Here is a 21,054-nt window from a genome sequence, read left to right on the forward strand (position 1 = left end):
AACAGACAAACTATTGCTGGTACAAGAACTTAATCATACAAGCAAAGATCCTAAGAGAGATTTGGCAGTTGAAAGGACTAGTTGCTGACCCTCTACAATGTGGCACTGATTCCTTGTAGCTTGGAAGAATAATGAGAAGACCAGAATCCAAGCAGTTGCCAACCTTTGCTGGAAGGGAAAAAACCTCTTGTCACAGGCAAGACAATACCAAGAGGATGGCATTGAAGCTTGCAAAGGTCTTTTTACTGAGGAAATTCACTTCCTTATTTCAAGGTTCTACTATACTCCCAAACCACTGATGAAACAAATGTCAAACACCCAGCCTCAAAATTATTAGAAAGAATTTTTCTCTCAAAGGGCAAAGAAGTATTGTCCTCATTAATGGAATGATGAACTCTGATCAACTGCTATACTGAGAAAAAGACCAGTTCTAAAGCTAAATATTACTCAATAGAGAATGCTATCAAACAATCTTGTAACAGGTCTCATATCACAACAGATTAAGAAATTTATCCAAGAGAAAGATAAACAGGCTTAATAAATGAGGAACATGCCTAATTTAAACACCACTAAAAATGTTTGGATTACAATCAAAGTTAGATGTGGAAAAAATATTCAATGTGATAAAATTTCATTTTTCTTCAAAGCTCAGCTCAGATGCTACCTCGTCTATGAAACCTCTTCTGAACCTTTCAGCTAAGATACCTAAAGTTTTTTTTATCCCATTTTGATTTTACTCCAGTAGTAAGAGCAATAGCTACTTGATTGTACTGTTTTACATCAAGGGAGCTACCTCCAATTCTGGGGAAGGTGGAACTCTCTGAATGACTGAATCTGACACAAGGAAGGCAGAAAAAAGAACTGGAGGTGGAGAGTGGAAGTGGGGGCCCACCGAGCAGACCGTGACCATATCAGGAAGCTGCAGCTGCATGTCTCTGAGGAACTGAGCAAGGTCTGGGGTTAGATGTGAGTTGGAAAGATGAGCCGGGAAAAAGGTTGTAAAGGGAGTAATCCAAAGGATCTGACCACTAAGTGGAGCAAGGGAGGAAAAGAAAAGGAAGGATCAGAGATATCATCAAGGTTTCAACTGTGGGAGCTTGAACAAGTACAAAATTATCATGATACGTAGTAAATAAACCTGGAGTCTTTTTTTTGGGGGGGGGGGGACAAGGCGATGGAGTTAAGTGGATTGCCTAAGGCCACACAGCTAGGTAATTATTAAGTGTTTGAGGCCGGATTTGAATTCAGGTACTCCTAACTTCCAAGGCCAGTGCTCTATTCACTGCGCCACTTAGCCACCCCAAACCTGGAGTCTTTAAAGATATTTGAAAATAATATTCTTTTCATATGAAAACATTCCTCTTTCTTGATGTCTAACAAGTTTTCAGCAAAAAAAAAAAAAAAAGGGAACAAGTTCCATCTTCAGGGATCTTCTGAACTGGACACCACTGAACTAACAGAAGTTTTGAGGTCACCCACAAGGTTCCGGTTTCACTTTTCCCCACATGCAAAAAGATTACATTTAGTTTAGTTGGCTCTATTCCATATCCATATTGCTTGTTGACAACCTGCATACCCTGGTAAAAATGACTGCCTTCCATTTACAATAAAATTTAAATGGAAAGGACACCCCCCTCTCCACATGCAAACCCAAAAGCTGTAAGATGAAATGTTTGAAGTTGCTCCAAAGAAGAACTCTAGGAAGGCAATTTCCCTGCTTCTTTCTAGAAGTGAGGGATTATAGGTAGTGTTTTAGACACAAGACCAGAATTTTATATGAGATAGTTCTCTGAGAGAGGGAAGGAGAAGACCCTATTGGGAAATGTAGGTGTTAGAAAGACAAAAGATCAGTAACATGTTATTTTAAGAAACAATGATGTGGATCATTAGGGATCTCCCTTTGAGTGGCACAAAGGGTTAAAGAACATGCATCACACCTTACCAAAAGGCCAAGGACTTTCTGCTGAATGGAAGACTCTGTTGGAAAGGACTGTCAAGAGAGAAAGAGAGAGAAGGATTGATCACTACTTCTCTGCCAGCAAGATGGCAAAGCTTCAACTGCCCAGCAGCCTCACCTCCAGCACCCTCATGAAGAGCTCCAGACCCTGGTTCTCTATGAAGTGTTTGCAGGTTGTTGGGGACTCATCTGTGAGGTTCCAAAGGGCACTCAGGGTGAACTTGAGGGTTGTGTCCACAGAGTTTTGGCTAGTTTTCTGCTTCACTATCTGGAGAAGTTGCTAGAAGAAAAGAAAGGGGGAAATTAAATTCAATGACACCTGAAAATCCATGAACCCTCCCAAATTTAAAGCAGTCCCTACTAAGTACTTCTACTGCAGACAGACAGCATGGTAAAAAGTGCCTTGGATTCAGAGCCAGGAAGACCTGAGCCTCAGCAATCAGCCAGGCACAATATTTCTACACCTCATGATTCTAGAGTTCCCTGAGTTTCTTCTGGTCGGGGCAGCTGGGTGACGCAGTGGATAGAACACCAGCCCTGGAGTCAGGAGGATCTGAGTTCAAATCCTGTCTCAGACACTTAATAATTACCTAACTGTGCTTGGGCAAGTCATTTAACAACCCAACGCTTTACAAAAATTGGAAGAAAAAAAAAGAAAATGTCCTCTGGTGAAGACAGCTTTGAGGCCATTTCCCAGCAACCTGTGCTGACTGAGGAAAGATTCTCCTTAGCTGGAAAGCATCAAAAAGCAGGTAGCTAAATGGCAAAGGTCCCTAGACCATGCTCTTAAGGTTCACACTGGTTTCCCTGATGGTTCTGAAGGGCAGTCATGTGGGATTAGTCTTCAGAAGGCAGAATGAGCAATAATGGGTTAAAGTACAGGATGGCAAACTGAGGGTTGTGGAAGTAAAATTCACTAATCTAGAGCTACCACAAGCAAAAATAAAATGATTAGATTAAAATTCTAGGTATTTCTGCTTACAGAGAGAAATCCAAAGGGTCCATAACTCATCCTGTTGTTGAATATCTTTTTTGGTCCAGGTCTCTACTTAAAAATTTAGAGTTTAAGACAAAATTCCACAATCAAAATTAAAGGCTGTGTTAACAAATTTTTGATTCTTTATCCAGAAGTTACAGTAGTATCTTATGTGGAGAATCCTTTCCCTAAAGCTATTCAATTGAATGAATTCTGAAGGGGTGGGACTTCCAGTCCCACTTGTACAGAGGATTCCTGAAGCACAGAGGATTGGGCTAGGGGGCCCAGATCCAGAGCTTCTGAGAATTTTAAAGCCAGAAGGTCTTTTAGAGGTCACTAGGTCAAATCCCTCATTTCACAAATGGGCATCCTGCAGCACAGAGGCAAAGGAACATGTCTAGGGTCAGGCAGTGGCAGATTCAGGACCAGCACATAGGCCTCCAGTCCCCAGAGCAATACTAACCTTTTCTCAAGACCACCTTACTTCTCTATGAAAGAATGAAGAAGCGTCTCTCCCAGTATTCACAAGGAACATCCTTCAAAGGATTTGCTCTGATTTAGGGAGCACAGGGGATATGAAGATGAAACGCGGTGATCCCTAACCTCAAGGAGATGATAAAACAATGCTAGGGACATCAGACATGGGCAGAAATTAGTGTGCTACGACATGGACAGTGATGTGGGAAAGGAGAAATCAAAAGGTGTGCTAGGAAAAACTGAGGGGAGATCCCAGGTGCAGAGAAAACTGGGATGCAAAGACAGGGGTGGCCTGATGGCCTTCCATGGACAGGTCTGGGAGACCTGTGGGGGGAGGGACAGCAGCATGAAGAATGTACTGAGGGGAGGACACTAGGGAGGACTCTGGAGGTCTAAGTGCAAGGGAGCTAAGGGCTGACCAGCCAGGCTGCTAAAATGACCTACCCTGACGATGAAGAGCTCAGCTCCCAGTTGGGCAGTCTGTTCTGTAGAAAGCTGCAAATAAACAATCCCAGGTAAATTTGGAGAGCTTCTCATCGGGAGTCAAAGGCTGTTAGTTCACTAGAACACCCCTCTCCCCACCCCCCAATTCTCTGACTGTAATGGAATGCTCATTCTGGGAACTGCCCCAACTAGCAGGCTGTCCCCATCAGTCTGGTTTGTTGAAATGGCACTTTGGGTGGAGAGCCCAATCTCGGAGATACCTTGGCGGCGAGGATGGAGATGATCGCCACAGCCATCCTCTGCATGTTCTGGTCTTCGTGGTTACAGAGCCACTGCATGACAAGCTTGGCAGCTTCAAACCTATAATGAAACAGGGGTTGCCACAGATGAAATCTGCAACTAGCATGATGGGGTAGAAATAGCTCCAGAATTTCCTGGGAGTCATAGGCCTGGATTCAAGTCTTGTCCTGCCTACCTGGTGGCTATGGGATAGTAGGGAGATCACTTCAACTCTCGGGGCTTCAATTTTTTCATCAGCAAAATGGGGATAGCATACCAGCCCTGCCTGCCTTCCCATCCTGGGTGGCTCAAATGGGACCGTGGAAAGGACGATCCTTGGAAAGCTGGGACAGGTGATACCAGGGCTTGAGATTGGGATGTCCACTATGGTGATGAAAACCAAAGGAGAAACTTAGGAGCAGGTGAGCAGAGGGAATTCCTGTCCTCCATGGCAAAGAAGGGAGGATGCTGAGGGAAGAGCTCTGATGGATGCTCTGACTCTATGGTGCTTAAGTTCTCTGAGCCTCACTTTAATCATCAGTAATAGAGGCAAGTCCCAGGGTCAATGATCTCCCGGACTTGGTGCAGACTTGCTCAGTACCTGGTGTTTCTGCTCCCATTCAGCCCTTCTTCTGTTCTGATCTGGAGTTGTGTGAGTTCACACACTATGGGTCTATGACCTATCTGAGGGCAGAGCTGTGGCTCTGGGTAAGAATGCTTCCCAAGTGGAGGAGGCCTGATGAACAGCCTCTCTACCTCCCTCTCTCCCCAGAGCTCAGAGTGTGACATATTCATCATACAAAAGAGGAACTGAGTAAAGGTGGAACCAATGAATGACTTGGAGCACGAGGCAGGCTCAAAATGTGGCTCATCAGACAGAGAGGACCATCAGACACTGACTCTGGGTCCAGGGAGAAGGCTCACTGCCAGGGCCTCACTTGCCTGTTAAATGGAACATCTTGAAGGATCCGGTCACTGCACAGTGAAAGAAGGCAATTTTTCTGTAGCTGTGGCCAAAGGGGAAAAAAAAAATTTGGATAAAATAATCTTGAAAAATGACTTAGGACAAACAAACCCCAAATAAGTCGCCTCTCTTCAGGAAGAAGCTGAGACTTTCCCAAACATTTTTACACTACTCCCCAAACCTTTCTTCTCACCTGAGCAGTATAAAAGCCCTTGTCTGCCCCATGGGATCTGATTACTGATCTCCCAGGGGAGCTAATTAAGGCACATCCATCAACCAGCATTAATTAATAGTAGGTGACAAGCCCAGAGCTAGGTGTAGGACAGACAGAGACAAAAGGCACACAATTGCTTGGCCTTAAAGAGCTTATATTCCACATGGAAAAACAGTACACAACACATGTGAGTAGAGATTGAGCACAGACAAAAGCAATGAAGGGCAGTTTGAAGCTGGAGGCACAATCAGGGAAGGCTTCCTGGGGGCTGAGATTTAAAGAAATAAAGACTGAAGAAGAAGAGGGAAGGAGGGAGGGTGTTCCAGGGTGAGTCAGAGAAGGCAGGTAGAGAGAGACAGGAGAATGGCAAGAAGGCCAAGGGTACTGGAATGCAGGGAATGGGGATGAATGGCAGAAAGGAGCTGAGTGGTGATGGGCTTCAAAAGCCAACAGAAGTCTCCAGGAGCCCTGAAGCTTACTGAGCAGGGCTAAGACATGGTCAGTTTTGTGCTTTAGGGAAGTCACTCTGGCAGATGAACAGAGTCCTGACAGAGAAGACCAACTGGTAGCAACTGTGACCCATCCAAGGGAAAGACAGGAGGGTCTGAGTTCAGGGAAGGCTGTGTGAGCAGAGAAAGGTCAGGGGTCAGAGACACTGGAATGATGGTGGTGCCCTCAACTGTAGTATGGAGGCTTGGAAGGGGAAGGCTCCAAGCCCTAGGGTCGGGGGTGGGGGGTGGGGAGGAGAATGAGTTCAGTTTGGGCTAGGTCAAATTTAAGATTAGGGCAGGAAAGATTGGTTGGAGAATCATTAGCAGAGAGATGGCAGTTAAATCTTGGGAACTAATGAGGGCCCCAAGTTGTATGGAGGTAGAAGAGAACAGACTAAGAGCACAGCGGCCATGGCCAGTGAAAGTCTGGCAATTCTGCCAGGCTCTGGGTCATGTCTGATCAGCTCCTTGGCCCTCCACTTTTGTGACTCCTCAAAGCAGAACTGGCCTTCTGTGGGGGGGCAGCTTACGGATGCTGCCAACCCAGCCCCGAAGTCGTGTCATTCTACCCACTTTTAGAAGGCAATCTGACCCCGACCAAGGTTTCCTAAGAAAGGGCCTTGAAATTCAGACAGATGAGGTTAGCAAAAGGGAGGGAAGGTTTATATTCAAGAACAGAGCAAGAGGCTTACAGCAGAGCAATGAGTGACCCAGCTGTGCCTCTGAGACCCAAACACAGCCAGAGCTGGAGTGGGCAAGCTGAAAGATGGCATCTCATTAGAGAAGATAAATATTCAGCAAGGTGAGAAAAAAGGTTCTTCCTGGTTTTAGTCATTTCCTGAAAGGTAATTTCTTGATCACATGGGAGATGAAAAATGAAGCACAAGCTGGAGTGGGAGGTGCAGAGCAGCTGAGAAAGTCAATGTCCTCTCATAACACTCATGAGGACATGTTGGAACCCCAGCTCTGCTCCTTGCGGCCAGAATGACCTTGCTTGGCATAGGGCCTGGAGTCCGGCAGGTGGGTGCATAATCATTGCTAGTTGACTGAGTTTGGGTTTCAGTTTTCTTCCCTGGAAAATGGGGGGCTGGGCAGCTTGAAGAGATGGCCTGGAATATTCCATGTGTGAGGAGGCAATTATCAGCAGAACCTGGGATCCTGGGGACCCAATTCCCTAGAGCTCCTGCATCTGTGTTAGAGGGGTAAGTAGAGTCAGACAGCCTGGGAAAGTCATGTCTGTCAGTTTGGTGATACATGCTGCAACCAGCAGAAAGCAACCTTGAAGCCCTGGGTCCCAAATGGAAAACCCCGGGGCCATGGTGAGCTCTGACTCCCTAATACTGAGTGAAGGGGAGGGAGCTGGGGGAAGCCAAGAGGACCTGCCTGGGCTGACTTGGGAGCTGTGGCTGAGATGACAGAAAGGTCTTCATAAGGAGAACTAATACCATCTTTAAGACGAGTGAAAACCTACTGGCTTGGAGTCTTGCAGATTTAATTTAGAACATTTTCAACAGAAATTACAGGGAGAGGGGGAAAGCTGCTTGAAGAGGAAGGCCATGTAGTACAATGAAAAAACACTGGACTTGAGATCAGGAGAGCTCTAGGATCCAATCTCCTCTCTGAGATTTCTGAGCTGGGTGATCAAAAGCAGGGAACTTAACCTTTCTAAACCCATTTATTCAATTAAAAAAAAAAAACCAAATGAGATAATGTAGGTACCTCAAAATGCTATGATGTGCAGAGTAGCAGGTACAACAGAAGAGGAAGAGGAGAGGCCCCGTGACTCACAAGAGACAATACAATCCATGCCCACACCTCTACACCAAGGCCCAAAGGCTGGGAAGGGGACAAACAGTAGAGATCCCAATGGAAGGATTGGCTTGGTGGGATGGGACTGGTGGCTGGCATGTCTCCAGAAGGTATGATTCATTCAGAAGAGATACAGAGAGATAAAAAGGGTAAGAAAATGGGACAGGGAGAAGAGTCAAGTTCTACCCCTGTGCTCAATATTCAGGAGGGAGACAATACTTTGATTTGATAAGGATTCAGGGCCTGGTATGCACCAGATGCTGGGGAACAGGGCTCAGGGACTAGACTTGTGGGGTCACTGGCACAGAAAGCTCCCAAGTGAATCTTCCTCTTTTAAGGAAGGCCAGCACCACCTTTGCCACTTTTCATCTTGGAGAGCTGTAAGGGCATTGAGAGGCTAAGTGATTTGCCCAGAGTCACACAGCCAGTGGGTATCAGAGGGAGGCCTCAAACCCCATCTCTCTGGCTCTCTGACCACCACAGCCCTGCTGGGCTCCAGGCCCCTAGAGCTGCCATTAGCCACCCACCCCAAATCCCAGTCACTGTGTGGGGCTGATGCCAGTTACCTGCTGGTGATTAGGAAAGTGCTCCATGGCTTTGAGCAGCAGGTGGGTCACGTCAGCCAGGAGCCGCACTGGCATTCCCACGGCTAAGTCCTGCTTAGTCAAGTTAAACACACACGCACTTGCTGCCAGCTGGACCGGCAAGTTCATGGGGTGGTTCCTCATTCCAATGACCACCAGCTGAAATGAAAGAAGCCCTCCCTGGAATTCAGGCATGGTGGGTGCAGCAATCCCCAGAGAAGCAGGGAAGGCACCAGCTGGGCCCATTCTGACCTCTCCCTCGGGGCTGACGCAGGTGATGACTGGCTTCTGGGGTTGATCTCAGTGGCCCTTTCAAGTCTCCCACTAACCATTCAGGGAAGCTGTTGCTGCTAAAAAGGCTGGTCTTAAGACCCAAGCTTAAAGGGTTTTAATCCAGTGACTTCCCATCATCACTAAGCAAGAACATCCCTTGAGATCATTCTCCCACTGGTTTCCAGAATCCATCCCAAGCAATCCTGCAGAGCAGAACTGGAGCTGGAGGCAGAAGGCCAAGGTCAAGCCCTGGCCTTGGCTTTCTCATCTGTAAAATAATTAGGAAAGGAAGTCATTCCCCCTTGACACTCCAACTTTACCTTCAATATCTCGGGCTTTGTTTTTTCCATGACGTGGGTCAGACTGAAGAGGTGAAAGAGGGCTTCCCGGACAAAGAAGGCCCTCTCGCTGTATCGCTTCAATGCTTCTGAAATCTGAGTCTCGTTAGCTTCTCCTGATACCTTTAAAACAAAGTCATTTTTGCTTAAAAGACAAAAAGCACAAGATTAGAACATGCTCTCCCAGTTCTAGTATTTGTCTTCCAAATTTTGAAATATGCTATCCATCAAAGGGACTCCCCAAGCCAAACTCATTCAACACCCACCTCCTATCAAGTATGTAATCCTCTCCTAAGTCTGGACCTATGTCTGGAAGCTGTTCCGTCATCTCCAGAACCACAAAGTTTTCTAACTCTCCTAACAACTGCCCAAGTTAGGCACATCTAAGAACATAAATAAACAGATAAAGAGCAAAGTCAGTAGAAACAGGAGAACAGTTTACACAAGACCATAATGATGGAAAGGAAAACAATCCTGTTAGACAGCTTCACAACCACAGCAGAGACTAGGTGCCAGGGGAACTTCAGATGGCCAATGGTACAAAGCATGTTCATTCTCTAGGCAGGGAGAGGGTGGACTACCAACATAAAATGTAGTATGCATTATCAGATATGTTTTATTTTATTTACTTCTATTTTTGTTATAAGGGAAGAACATTATGAGAAGTGCTAATTGAAAAAAAGGCGACAATTAAATGTTCTAATTTTTAAAAGAATGTCTAGGGATCTAAAGATAAAAGACACTAATCAAATTAGATGGTGTCAGCAATGAGGTGTTTAGAGAAGTGGTGAATGGACTTGTAGGACCTGAATTATGGACTTAGATATTATGGAAATTCTCTCTCCCCACCTCTCTGTCCTCCCCCAGGCCAGTAGATAATTGAGGAGAAAACATAATGTGGTGGAGAGACTGGACTTAAGACTCAGAAAATGAGGATTCAAGTGTTCAACTCTGCTATGTGACTAGTCATGGAAGCTTAGGAAAGTCACATTCCTTCTCTATGCTGAGGCAGGTATCAGTAAGTAGAAAAGGTGAGAAAATCTGACTCCTGTAGTCCTTCTAGGTAAGACTTCTTGGAAGAACTGAAATCATAAGAGCTGCTCAAAAGTCAGAAGGAAGAGATCAGGGTCCAACGAGGCAAGGAAAGGTGTGACCATTGAAAAAAATGGGACTTTGCATGAAATGATGGAGAGTGAACAAGCAGAACCAAGAGAACACTGTACAGTAATAGCAATATTGTTTGAAGAGCAACTTGGAATGACTAAGCTATTTTGAGTAATATGATCACTCAAATCAACTACAAAGGACTGATGAGGCTATCTGCCTCCAGAGAAAAACCTGATATACAGTAGTAGGTACTATATAATTACACACACACACACACACACACACACGCGTGCGCGCGCGCCTCAAATGTTAGTCTCCTGCAATGCAGATTTAGAAGGATGGAAAGAAGGGAGATAACTCAGAACTCAAAATGTAACAAACAAATAAATGAAAAACACAAACTGAGCAAAACCATTTGGAAGGACTAGGAATTACAAATAAAAAGTTAGGAAGTAAATGGAAGATAAAAAGTAGAAATGAGTCCCAATACATTGTGCTATGGAATCATTCATCTATCCCCATAGCAAATCAGCTCCATACCAAGTCCCAGAGATTGTTACAAGTGCAAAGAATGAATAGATACAAAGTGATTACATAGTTTGGAGGCAAGGAAATGGCATTTGGTAGAAGGAAAAGTTGCCCGTGGAAGACGGTGCCAGAGTATATCTCTCTCATATGTGTACCTTTCTATCTATCTCTATGTAGATATTTTCCTATCTTTCATTTTTTCTTTTTTAAAAGATTTTTGAGTTTTACAATTTTTCCCTTAATCTTACTTCCCTCCCTCCACCCCCCCCACAGAAGGCAATTTGCCAGTCTTTCCGTTGTTTCCATGGTCTATATTGAGCCAAATTGAGTGTGATGAGGAAGAAACATGAAGTATAAGAGATAGCAAGATCAAACAATAAGTATATCTTTCATTTTTCATATCACCTAAACTGTGCCTTGTATTCTTCTCCTTCTGTCCCATCATCATATTTTTAAGAAAAAGAGGAATGGGGGGGGCAGCTAGGTGGCACAGTCACCTGACTCCTTGGAGTCAGGAGGACCAGAGTTCAAATCTAGCCGCAAGCACTTAATAAAGTGTGTGACCTAGCTCTATGACCTTGGGTAAGTCACTTAACCCCATTGCCATGTTAAAAGAAAAAAGAAAAAAGAGAAAAAGATAAACAATATGCCAAATTTTAAATATACTGAAAAAAGACTGAAAATTGATGCCCTGTCCCACAGCTGTGGTCAAGGTGTCTGTGTGTGTGTGTGTGTGTGTGTGTGTGCGCACGCGCGCACGTGCATGTGTGTGTGGCGGGTCCTGAGAGTCTCCTTTGAGTCTTTTTTGGGGCTGGCTCACTCTTTGTAACATGTAGTATTTACTTGAACTTGTCTTATGCTTGCTGCTAGTTCCATTTACTGTGTTCTTATTGCTGTTTCTGCCAACTTTACATTGTCTTACTCCACGTAGGCCTTTCTGCGACTTCTGTCTTTTGTACTTATGTTCCTTAATTCCTACAGTTCAGTGATGCTCCATTACATGCAGTCAGTACACCATGCCCATTCATTCCTCAACTGGTGGGCATCCACTTTCAATGACAGTTCTTTTCTACCACAAAAGAGCTGCCATAAATAGTTTGGTATAAAAAGGATCTTTCTTAACTGATCTTTGTGGGCCTCCTTGGGGCATATCTCTGGGCCAAAGGGTAAAGATATCTGAATCACTTTGTTTGCATTGTTGCATGTTGTTTTTCAAACAGGTTATACTAATACACAGCTCCACCAACAATAAGCTAGAAGGCCTATCTTCCCACAACTCCTAGTCCCATCTTTTGTCATTGCAGAATCTGGTACCAGAGTGCTGGGTAAAACTTATATTGTTGGGGCAGCTAGGTGGTGCAGTGGCTAAAGCACCGGCTCTGGAGACAGGAGGACCTGCTCTCAGACACTTAATAAATCACCTAGCTGTGTGGCCTTGGGCAAGCCACTTAACCCCATTTGCCTTGCAAAAAAACTAAAAAAACCCCACACCTTATAGTTTCAAAACTACTGCCTTCATTTTGCCTTTCTGTTATTATTGGTGATGTGAAACATATTCATGCTTGTTAGTTGTCTGCAATTCTTTTAAGAATCATTTGTTTTGACCACTTATTTATTATTGTGGGATGACTTTTGGTCCTATCTATGTATTACTGAGAATGAATTCCAGGATAAGGGACTCTAGGGGTCTTGATAAGGACAGACATGGAGAAGGGGGGGAGGAATGAGAGGAAGTTAGGGTTGGATGGGTGGAATATCAGAGGTTCCCATAAAGAAGAATGTTTGAGCCACCCTTTGGTGGCTCAGTGAGGCAGAGTGAAGGGAGGTAAAGTGAGAAAACCAGAAAGGCCAGGAGCTTTCCTTACATTACTCAATACAGGCATCTCCCACCATTCTTTTAAGGTCTGGTGCTAGATAGCAAAAGCATCAGTGTGATAATCAAAGGGCAATTTAGGGGATTTCTGATGGAGATAACGATCTGTATCCAGAGAAGGAATTGAAGAGTTTAAACAAAGACCAAAGTTTATTATCTTCAATTTTTAAAAGTTGCTTTAATGTTTTTTTTTTCCTTCCTTTTGGATGGGTTTCTTCCATTCAATTTTGATCTATGCTTATCATGGGTGCAAATGTAAAGCCTGTATCAGATTGCCTTCTGTTGGGGGGAAGGGGGAAGGAAGGGAAGGAGGGAGAAAAATTATAAAACTCAAAACCTTGCCAAAAAAAAATGATTGGTAGAAACTACCATTGTATGCAATCAGAAAACAAAGCACTCTGAAATCAAATAAAGCTGGGTTCAAATCCTGTCTCAGAAACTAACTAATTGTATGGCCTTTGTCCCTTCTGGTTCCCTTCCCTCCTCTGGGTATCAGTTTTCTCTCTAAAATGGGCTTTTGTCCTTCAATTGGGGAATGGTTTAGCAAACTGTGGTATATGTATGTCATGGAACACTATTGTTCTATTAGAAACCAGGAGGGACGGGATTTCAGGGAAACCTGGAGGGATGTGCATGAACTGATGCTGAGTGAGATGAGCAGAACCAGAAAAACACTGTACACCCTAACAGCAACATGGGAGTGATGTTCAACCTTGAAGGACTTGCCCATTCCATCAGCGCAACAATTGGGAACAATTTTTGGCTGTCTGCAAAGGAGAGTACCATCTGTATCCAGATAAGGAGCTGTGGAGTTTGAACAAAGCACAAGGACTATTCCCTTTAATTCGGAAAAAAAAACAAAACCCGGATGTCTTATTGTTTGATCTGGTTACCTCTGAGAATTCTCTTCTCTTTAAGGATATGATTTCTCTCTCATCACACCCAATTTGGATCAAGGTACAACATGGAAACAAAGTAAAGACTGACGGAGTGCTCTCTGTGGGGTGGGCGTGGGGGGAGGGAAGCAAGATTGGGGGAAAACTGTAAAACTCAAATAATATCTTTAATAAAAATTTAAAAAAATAAAATAAAATGGGCTTTTGAACAAGCTAAGTGACAGGGTGGTTTTAAGAGAAATGCTTAGTTAAAGTCATGGATTCAGAGCACCAAGTGACCTCTGGTAATCTCTCTCATGTTACAGAAGAAACTTCATTAAGGTTTTGCAAACTTTGTATTATTCTTATTATTTTTTACTGGTCAAACTGACAATAGTGGGTGTTGTTAGACCCATAATGTTCCCAGAGTGATATAATCAAACAGGAAGAGGACATGACCGCCAGTTGTAAAAGAATCCCTAGATCTCAGATCCTGGAAGAGGTTTCAGCAGCCCCTCATCCAACCTAAACCTGAAAAGGAAACCTCATTACAACCACTCAGACAAATCGCTGGCTCCAATGAAGGGATGGCCTTGAAGATTATGCTGTGGGAGGGGGAAGGCTTATGATGTACCCATTGCTAAGGCTCTTGCAGGAGTCTATTAGTTGGGGAACTTGATGACTGTTAAGAGCTTTTCCTTTGCAAAAAGACATTTTCCTTAGTGATCAGCCTCCTTTGATGGATTTAAGAAAGCTGTCCTTTCCCCCTGAATGTGGTCCCTTCCCCCATACCTCCCCATAGCAAAGAAGTGAGCTGGGTTGGCAGTCTCTGCCAAGTTGGCAAGGTTCTAGGCACAGGACCAGTGACCAGTGACTTGTCATTCCAGGGTCCACAAAGACTAAGCACCAGGAAAAGAGCTGCCAACAGATAAGGATGTTTTTTGGCCAGCACAACTTATAAAATTAGCTCCTAAGGGGTGGGGAGGTTGTGATCTATTCTAGTAGAGAGTGAAAACTCACACATAGGAAATCTCTTTGAAAGATTCCAGACAGAACTTCCTTTCTCCTTTACTCATCTTATTCAACAGACAGAGGCAGAGGGAAGAAGGTTGGCTTGGCACTTGAGTGCCCAGTGCCAACTGTCTGCCCCTATTAGGTGTGGCTGTGAGAAGATACTAGAGCTACTTGATCCTGAGCATCTTTGTGTAAAACTGGAGGTGTGTGGGTTGTGTCAATGAATCAAAAAGCATTCATTATTGAGTGACTTCAACCAGTAATCTTGTTTCACAGATGGCCCTAGCACACATTTTAAAAAGCAACTGGCCTAGCCTCCAAAGAGCTTTCTATTAATAGGGGAAGACAACACTCACAGGGGAGTGGTAACCAGGGAGGGAAGTTTGTTCTGGGGAAGTAAAAAGCAGGTGGGACTAAGAGGCAGATGGTGAGATACAGATTGCTTTCTCCTTGAAGTCAAAGGCTTCTATACCAGCCTTAATACATGCTATATAAAGTAGATGATTATTTAATGTTTGATGAAAAAAATTTAAGGTGGAATGCTCTAAAATTATAATGACCAAGCTGGGGTCAAAATGTAGATATAAGCATGTCTCCCACCCTTTTGCAGAAATGGTGAACTAGGAATGTAGGTCCTATTTCCAGAGCTTTGAGATGTATGCTAGCAAAGACACTGCTGCTTTCTTGATCTGAGACCAAGATTTTCAAAAGTAAAAAAGCTTTATAGCAATACCTTTCACAAAAGGATGATAGAAAATGTGCTTAGATGGCCACTCTGATGAGATCATTTATAAATTTTACTGAGTTCTGAGGGTTCGAACAGGAATCAATCACAACCTAACATCAGAACTTGTAGAATCTAATGCTTCATGGAATCTTTGTCCTGAAAAGCTGATGACTGACCTGGTGATTGACCCACTTAAGCAATGACACAATCAGTGTGAGCCTGGTTCACAATCTTCCACACTGGTGCTCCTTATTTGCTCCTTGTGCTATCCAATTCCATTACCTACATTTGACACAGTTGATCACCTCCTCCCAAATAATCTTCCTTCTAAAGATGCTGAGACCCTGCTTTATGAAAACAAGTTCTAAAGTCTCTCCAACTGCCCTCTGGATATCTCAATGGATGACTAGTAAGCACCTCAAACTGAGGTGTCCAAAATGAACTCTCATCTTTCCCTTCAAACCCTCTGCCCTCAACTTCCCATTTCTGTTGAAGGCATCCCTAGTCTTCCTAGTCATCCAAGCTCACAATCTCAGTGTCATTCCTGACTTCCCATTCTTATGCATTCTATTTCCAACTCAGTACCAGATCTTCTTATTCCCACCTTCCCCAATAACATCCCTTGTATGTGTCCGCTTCTCTCTACCAACTAGTTCAGGTCCTTTAAGACTACTGTAATTTTATTTATGGATCTCTGCCTCACCTCTCACTTCACTTCAAGTCACCCTCCACTTAGCTATCAAATTGGTTCCTCCTATACATTACAACTCTCATCCATGGCATGTCATTCTCCTCCAGGACAGACAATAAACTCTTCTATTTGGTGTCTAGTGCCCTCCCTAGTCTGATTCCTTGGTACCTTTCGTCTTCTCAGGCTTCCCTGCTCTCCATGTACTCTCCATCCTCTCTCCTGCCCTGGCTCACTTATCATTCCTCCCTCCATGGAAGGGTCCATGCTCCACCCTTCTACCGCCACACTGGCTTGACGCTCCCACCAGGAACTCTCTTCTCTCAGTCTCCTGGCTTCCCTGGCCTCTTCAAGATGGTCTTAGATTCCACCTTCAGCAGGAAGCTTTTACTGGTGCTCTTGGTTCACTCTGAGATCACTTTATATCTGTTCTGTATATAACTTGAATGTGCCTGGTTATTGGAATGTTTATTTCCCCCTTAAGAAATGAACTCCATTCTTAAACATGTTTTTCCTTTCTATCTCATGGTTTTCTTTCCTTTCTCTTAGCCCTAATTCCTCTTTACATAAAATGACTAATATGTAGATATGTTAAACAGAAATGCACAAGCACAACTTTTACCAGACTGCTTGCCACAAAGGGGGGGGGGGAGGGTAGTAGAAAAATGTGTAACTTATAAATTTGCAAATGGCTAAATAATGAAAAACTATCAAAGCCTGTAATGGGAAAAATAAAATAAAATATATTTTCAATTTCAAAACAATAAAAAGTAAAAAAAATAAAAATAGTGGGTTGTACTTTTAGTCTGCTCTAAGACTGAGGGAGGTGTCAAACTTTCTCCCCAGTGGCCTGAACCATATTAAAATGGAACTGGAAGTCTTTAACAAAATAAAAAAATCCAATAAAAAGCATAAATAATATTATATTTTTAAAAGGAATATGAACTCCTTGCTGGGTAGGGACTATGTTTTTGCCTTTCTTTTGTACAGGTTTAATAAATTTTACATCAGTTGTAACCTTAGCACCGAGGTGAGACCTTAAAGATCCCTGGTGTGTCAGTTCTCCACCCCCTCCCTCTCTTCTCTTACTGATAAGCACTTCCCTCCTTAAACTCCTTTACCCTAGCTAGACCAACTCAAGTCTTACTTATTTCATCAGATGTTCCATGACCCCTTCAAGTGCACCAGCTAGACTCTCCTCTGAATCTATTAGGCTCCACAATTTTTAAAACTGGAAGGGACAATAGAAATAGAAATAGGCCTAAAATTCTCATTTGACAGATGAGGTCCAGATCGATGAAGTGACTTGCCCATATCACTAAAAGCAGCAGAACTGATCACTCAGCATCAACATGTCTAGAGCCTTGGTATCACTGAATTAATTCAGTATCTACTTACTGATCTGTAGCAAGCATTTTTAAATATTTACTAAATTACCTAGAGCAATATGCTAAGAACAAGGGAATAATCTCATTTGCCCACGAGATCATCAGTTCTTTGGTGGTAGGCACTTAATCTTTTAAGGAGGTATCCTAAAATAGAGTTCTTGACTTGGAGTTAGGAGGGAACTGGGTTCAAACCTTGCCTCCAATGCTTGCCAGGTCTGTGATCATAAGCAACTTATCTAACCACCCCCCCACACACATAAACATATATCTTACTTTCTCTGTCTTAAAAAATGGGTATGTCACCCATATTACTTACATCAGTGAGTTGTTGTGAAGATCAAATGAGAACTAAGAAATATTTATAAACTTTAAAGCTCTATATAAATGCCAAATATTATTCTTTTACTTCTTTTGTATCTGCACAGGTATTCAATAAACTAGAAAGCATTTTCCTGGCTCCTTAAGGAAAAAAAAAGAGATTTAGAAATGATTTGTGACAGAAATGCTGGCCATGGCTGCAAAACCTCATGGAATACTGTGTTGTAAGACCCATTCAAGACTGGTTTTGTCACTTCCTAGGTACATGACATTCAGATCTGGAAGGGCTTTATACACCAGGTGGACCAACCCCCAGAAAGTGTAATTCAAAGTGCTAAAGGCACTTTCACTGGTGGGAAGAAGCAGCTGGGCATTGAACAAAGGGTCTCAGCTAGGAATCTAGTGCTCTGCTGGCTAAACCAGGAAACTTATTTCTTATGTCACATGGAATGAGAGGAAATAAGTCACAAGTCTCTGTCCGGGGGCATGGGGAGCCTCTGGTGCACACCAGCAGCCAACATGAGGACCTGGAGAACCAGGGATTCCTCCAGCCCTGAGGTCCACATCCTCGCCACTCTGCCCTGTGACTGGCTGCAGCATCTGCTTGCAGAGAGTACTTTCAGTACTTTCCTGCCATCATCCCCCCTAAGTATGATGGTTTCCCTTTGAGCATGTAAGTTCCTTAACAGAAATGATTACCACTACTTTTGTGTTAGTATTCCCAGCATATAGCAGGGGCCTTCCTCAGAGCCCCAGTTTCCTTATTTGTTAAATAGGGTAAATAATTTCTGTAATATCTTCCTTGTAGGGTTTTGAAGAAAGCAGACTAAAAATGGTAACAGTATATGACCCTGAAAATTACTGCCAAGGTTAGTGTCTCATCTCCCTAGAGTGTACTTATACCACTACTGTACTGGTGCACCCAAGTTTTGTGCTAACCTTCAAATGGCCTTCACCAGTGAGAAATTCCGAGTAGCCGGCATCAGTGGCCAACAAGCCTACAAACTGCATGGATGGTCGCTGTTGGATAAAGGCTTCCACTGCTTTGTCAGTCACATGCTTCCTCCCGGAAATATCTAGGGACACAAGGTTGGGCAGAATATCCTTCTGCTCCAGGAGGCGAAGAGCTATGTCGGAAGTGAACTGCTTATCATCAGAAATGTCTAGATGGTTCAGGTGCTTGAGCTCTCTGATCACGTCCAAGATCTGGGTGGTAGTCATCTTCAAGCACTTCAGGTGGTGCATGGTCAGGGACTTGAGCCGGTCTTTGCAAGTGAGCAGTGCTGTGATGTCCGTCACGGACGTGTTGGAGATGTCCAGACTCTCTAGCCTGGGCAGTGATGCCACATCAGCCAAGTCTTCGTTGTAGAAGAGGACATTGGTAATGCTCAAAGCCCGAAGACCAGACAGCTGGCTGAAGCACCTCTCGTAAGGATCTTCCAGGGAAAGGGTGAGTGAGTTCAACACCAAACACTGTAAATTCTGCTGAATCCATTTGTTACTGCCAAGCCCACTGATGATGTCTGTGATGGTAATATCGGCATTCACACCAGTGGCATCAAGTTCGACCAGCTTATGATGACAGAAGGCTTTCCGGAAAGCTACAGCAGAGATCTTTGCTTTGCGGATACAAGCTCGCTTCAAGCGCATCTGGTTACCTCGGAAAATTCCCACAGTTCCATCATTTAGTAGGCCTAGAAGAAAAGAATAGCATTCAGAACATTTCATCCTGTCTTATGAGGCAAACTCTTCTGTTACATTATTGATAACATGTTTAAATGAGTCACAAGTTAAAAATAGGGACTGGGAGGTACATTTATAGAAACTGATATTACTCAGGAATCACGCAAAGATTACTCATGAAGTTGCTTAGAAACCAATAAATTAGTATTCTAAGGATTAAATTACATGATGAGGCCAAATATGCAACAATCTGACATATGTGTAAGAGGAAATACCAGGAAAAGGGACAATAGTCAGACACGATCAGGACTAGGAGACCCTAAGAAGGAAAAAAGGGGATATTATGTAAATGTCATCTATTCTCTCCCTTGCCTCCTCAAACTGAAATTGTACTCCTGCTTTAAGGCCCAGGTCAAATAAATTTGAATCTCAGTCCTTCCATTTCTTAGCAGCATGACCTTAGACAATCAGTATATCTTGCTCAAGTGTCAAGTAAGTACAAGTCATATCTATACTACCTGTCTCTCTGGGCTATAATGAATTCAATCTTTGTAAATTAATTTTGCTGTTGTTTAATGGTTTTCAGTCATGTCCAACTCTTTTGTGATCCTGTTTGGGGTTTTCTTGATAAAGATACCAAGTGGTTTGCCATTTCCTTCTCCAGCTCATTTTATAGATGATTACTCAGGCAAATAGGCTAAGCGACTTGCCCAGGTAGGCATTATCTGTAGCTAGATTTGAACTCTGGAAGACGAGTCCCGACTCCAGGTCTGGCCCTAATGCACCATAAATGTGGCCAATAATACTAATAGCTAACATTTCCAGGGCACCTATGATGGGTCAGGTGCTACAAGTATGATCTCACTTCTATCCTCTCAACAACCTGGGAGGCAGGAGCTCTTATTATCCCTGCAATGTACAACTGAGCAGTTAAGTGACCTGCTCAGGGTCACACAGCCACAAAGTATCTGAGTCCACATTTGAACTCAGGTCTTCAGATTCCAGGTCCAACTCACCTCCTTAAGCCTGAATATATGTGTATGTATGTATGTATGTATGTATGTAGTATACACACAATCACAGACATACATGGAGGTTCTAAAGCTCTTAGTTAAGGCTATGGACTTCTATAAGGTCTCTGGATCAGACAAGGAACAAACCATAGAAACCCAAATTGGTGCATATGGAGAATGACTGCTTGTCAAGGCTGGGAGGTGACCCAGATTTAGAGCTGGAAGGATCCATTTGGAGGCCAGCGAGGTCAAGTTCCTTGGTCAGTTCACTTGCCCCAGATTGGATGCTAATTTGTAGCCTAGTCAATATCTGAACTTAAGTTTTCCTGACTTCAGTCACTCCTCCATCATGTCTCTTTACAGTGAGAATACACCCTTTCTAAGCCCAGGATCCTTTGACAGTCACATAATCAAGGTGGCTCTCCACTGAGCCCACTGGTGCATCACAGTGGCTCACCTTCTGCAGCCTGGCCCCCACACTGAATGCACCTCTACCTCTTTCTCCTTTTCCTTCCTTCTTTTTTCCCTCTCAAACTAACTTTTCTTTTCTTATTTCCATGAAAATGTAAGTTCCTTAAAAAAGAGGGATCGTTTTTTGTTTGTCTTTCATCCCCAACACAGACCCTTGCTCATAGTAGATGTCAAATGTCCCATAAGAAATTGATGAATGGAATTTCTGAATTTTGTTGTGTGAACATATTCACTGGTCTTCCTAACTTTATATCATCAGTAGATTTCAAAATCTTGCAATCTCTACCTTAATGGCACTGAACACCACAAGAATGACGCCCTATCCTTGGGGTACTTAAACAGTGACCCCCTTCCAAGATGACATCAACCCATTCATAATTACTCAAGAGCTGCAATCATTCAATGAATCATGAATTTATTTCATTTTTTCCATTAAAAATACAGATGACCTTGCCAGATCCTTGGCTAAAAGCTAAGACTAAATCTACATTTCCATGAACTACCAACCTAGTTACACTGTCAAAAGAAGAAATGAGATTCATTTGACGGGACCCATTCTGGAT

The 21,054-nt window shown here is 43.4% G+C and overlaps 1 protein-coding gene across 1 annotated transcript in view; it reads right to left on the bottom strand.

The window, feature by feature from the left end:
- Positions 1-21,054, bottom strand: part of LOC141512459 (protein zyg-11 homolog B) — a 60,339-nt gene that overhangs the window by 16,961 nt on the left and 22,324 nt on the right. The window contains exons 3-10 of the mRNA XM_074221421.1: positions 18,264-19,018; positions 8,789-8,929; positions 8,178-8,354; positions 5,076-5,140; positions 4,115-4,214; positions 3,855-3,905; positions 2,076-2,237; positions 1,943-1,990 (exon numbers count right to left, since the gene is read on the bottom strand). Of these exons, the coding sequence (XP_074077522.1) occupies positions 1,943-1,990; positions 2,076-2,237; positions 3,855-3,905; positions 4,115-4,214; positions 5,076-5,140; positions 8,178-8,354; positions 8,789-8,929; positions 18,264-19,018 (1,499 nt within the window). The remainder of the gene's footprint in view (positions 1-1,942; positions 1,991-2,075; positions 2,238-3,854; positions 3,906-4,114; positions 4,215-5,075; positions 5,141-8,177; positions 8,355-8,788; positions 8,930-18,263; positions 19,019-21,054) is intronic.

This window comes from Macrotis lagotis, chromosome 2, assembly GCF_037893015.1.
Source record: "Macrotis lagotis isolate mMagLag1 chromosome 2, bilby.v1.9.chrom.fasta, whole genome shotgun sequence".
Classification (NCBI taxonomy): Eukaryota; Metazoa; Chordata; class Mammalia; order Peramelemorphia; family Peramelidae; genus Macrotis; species Macrotis lagotis.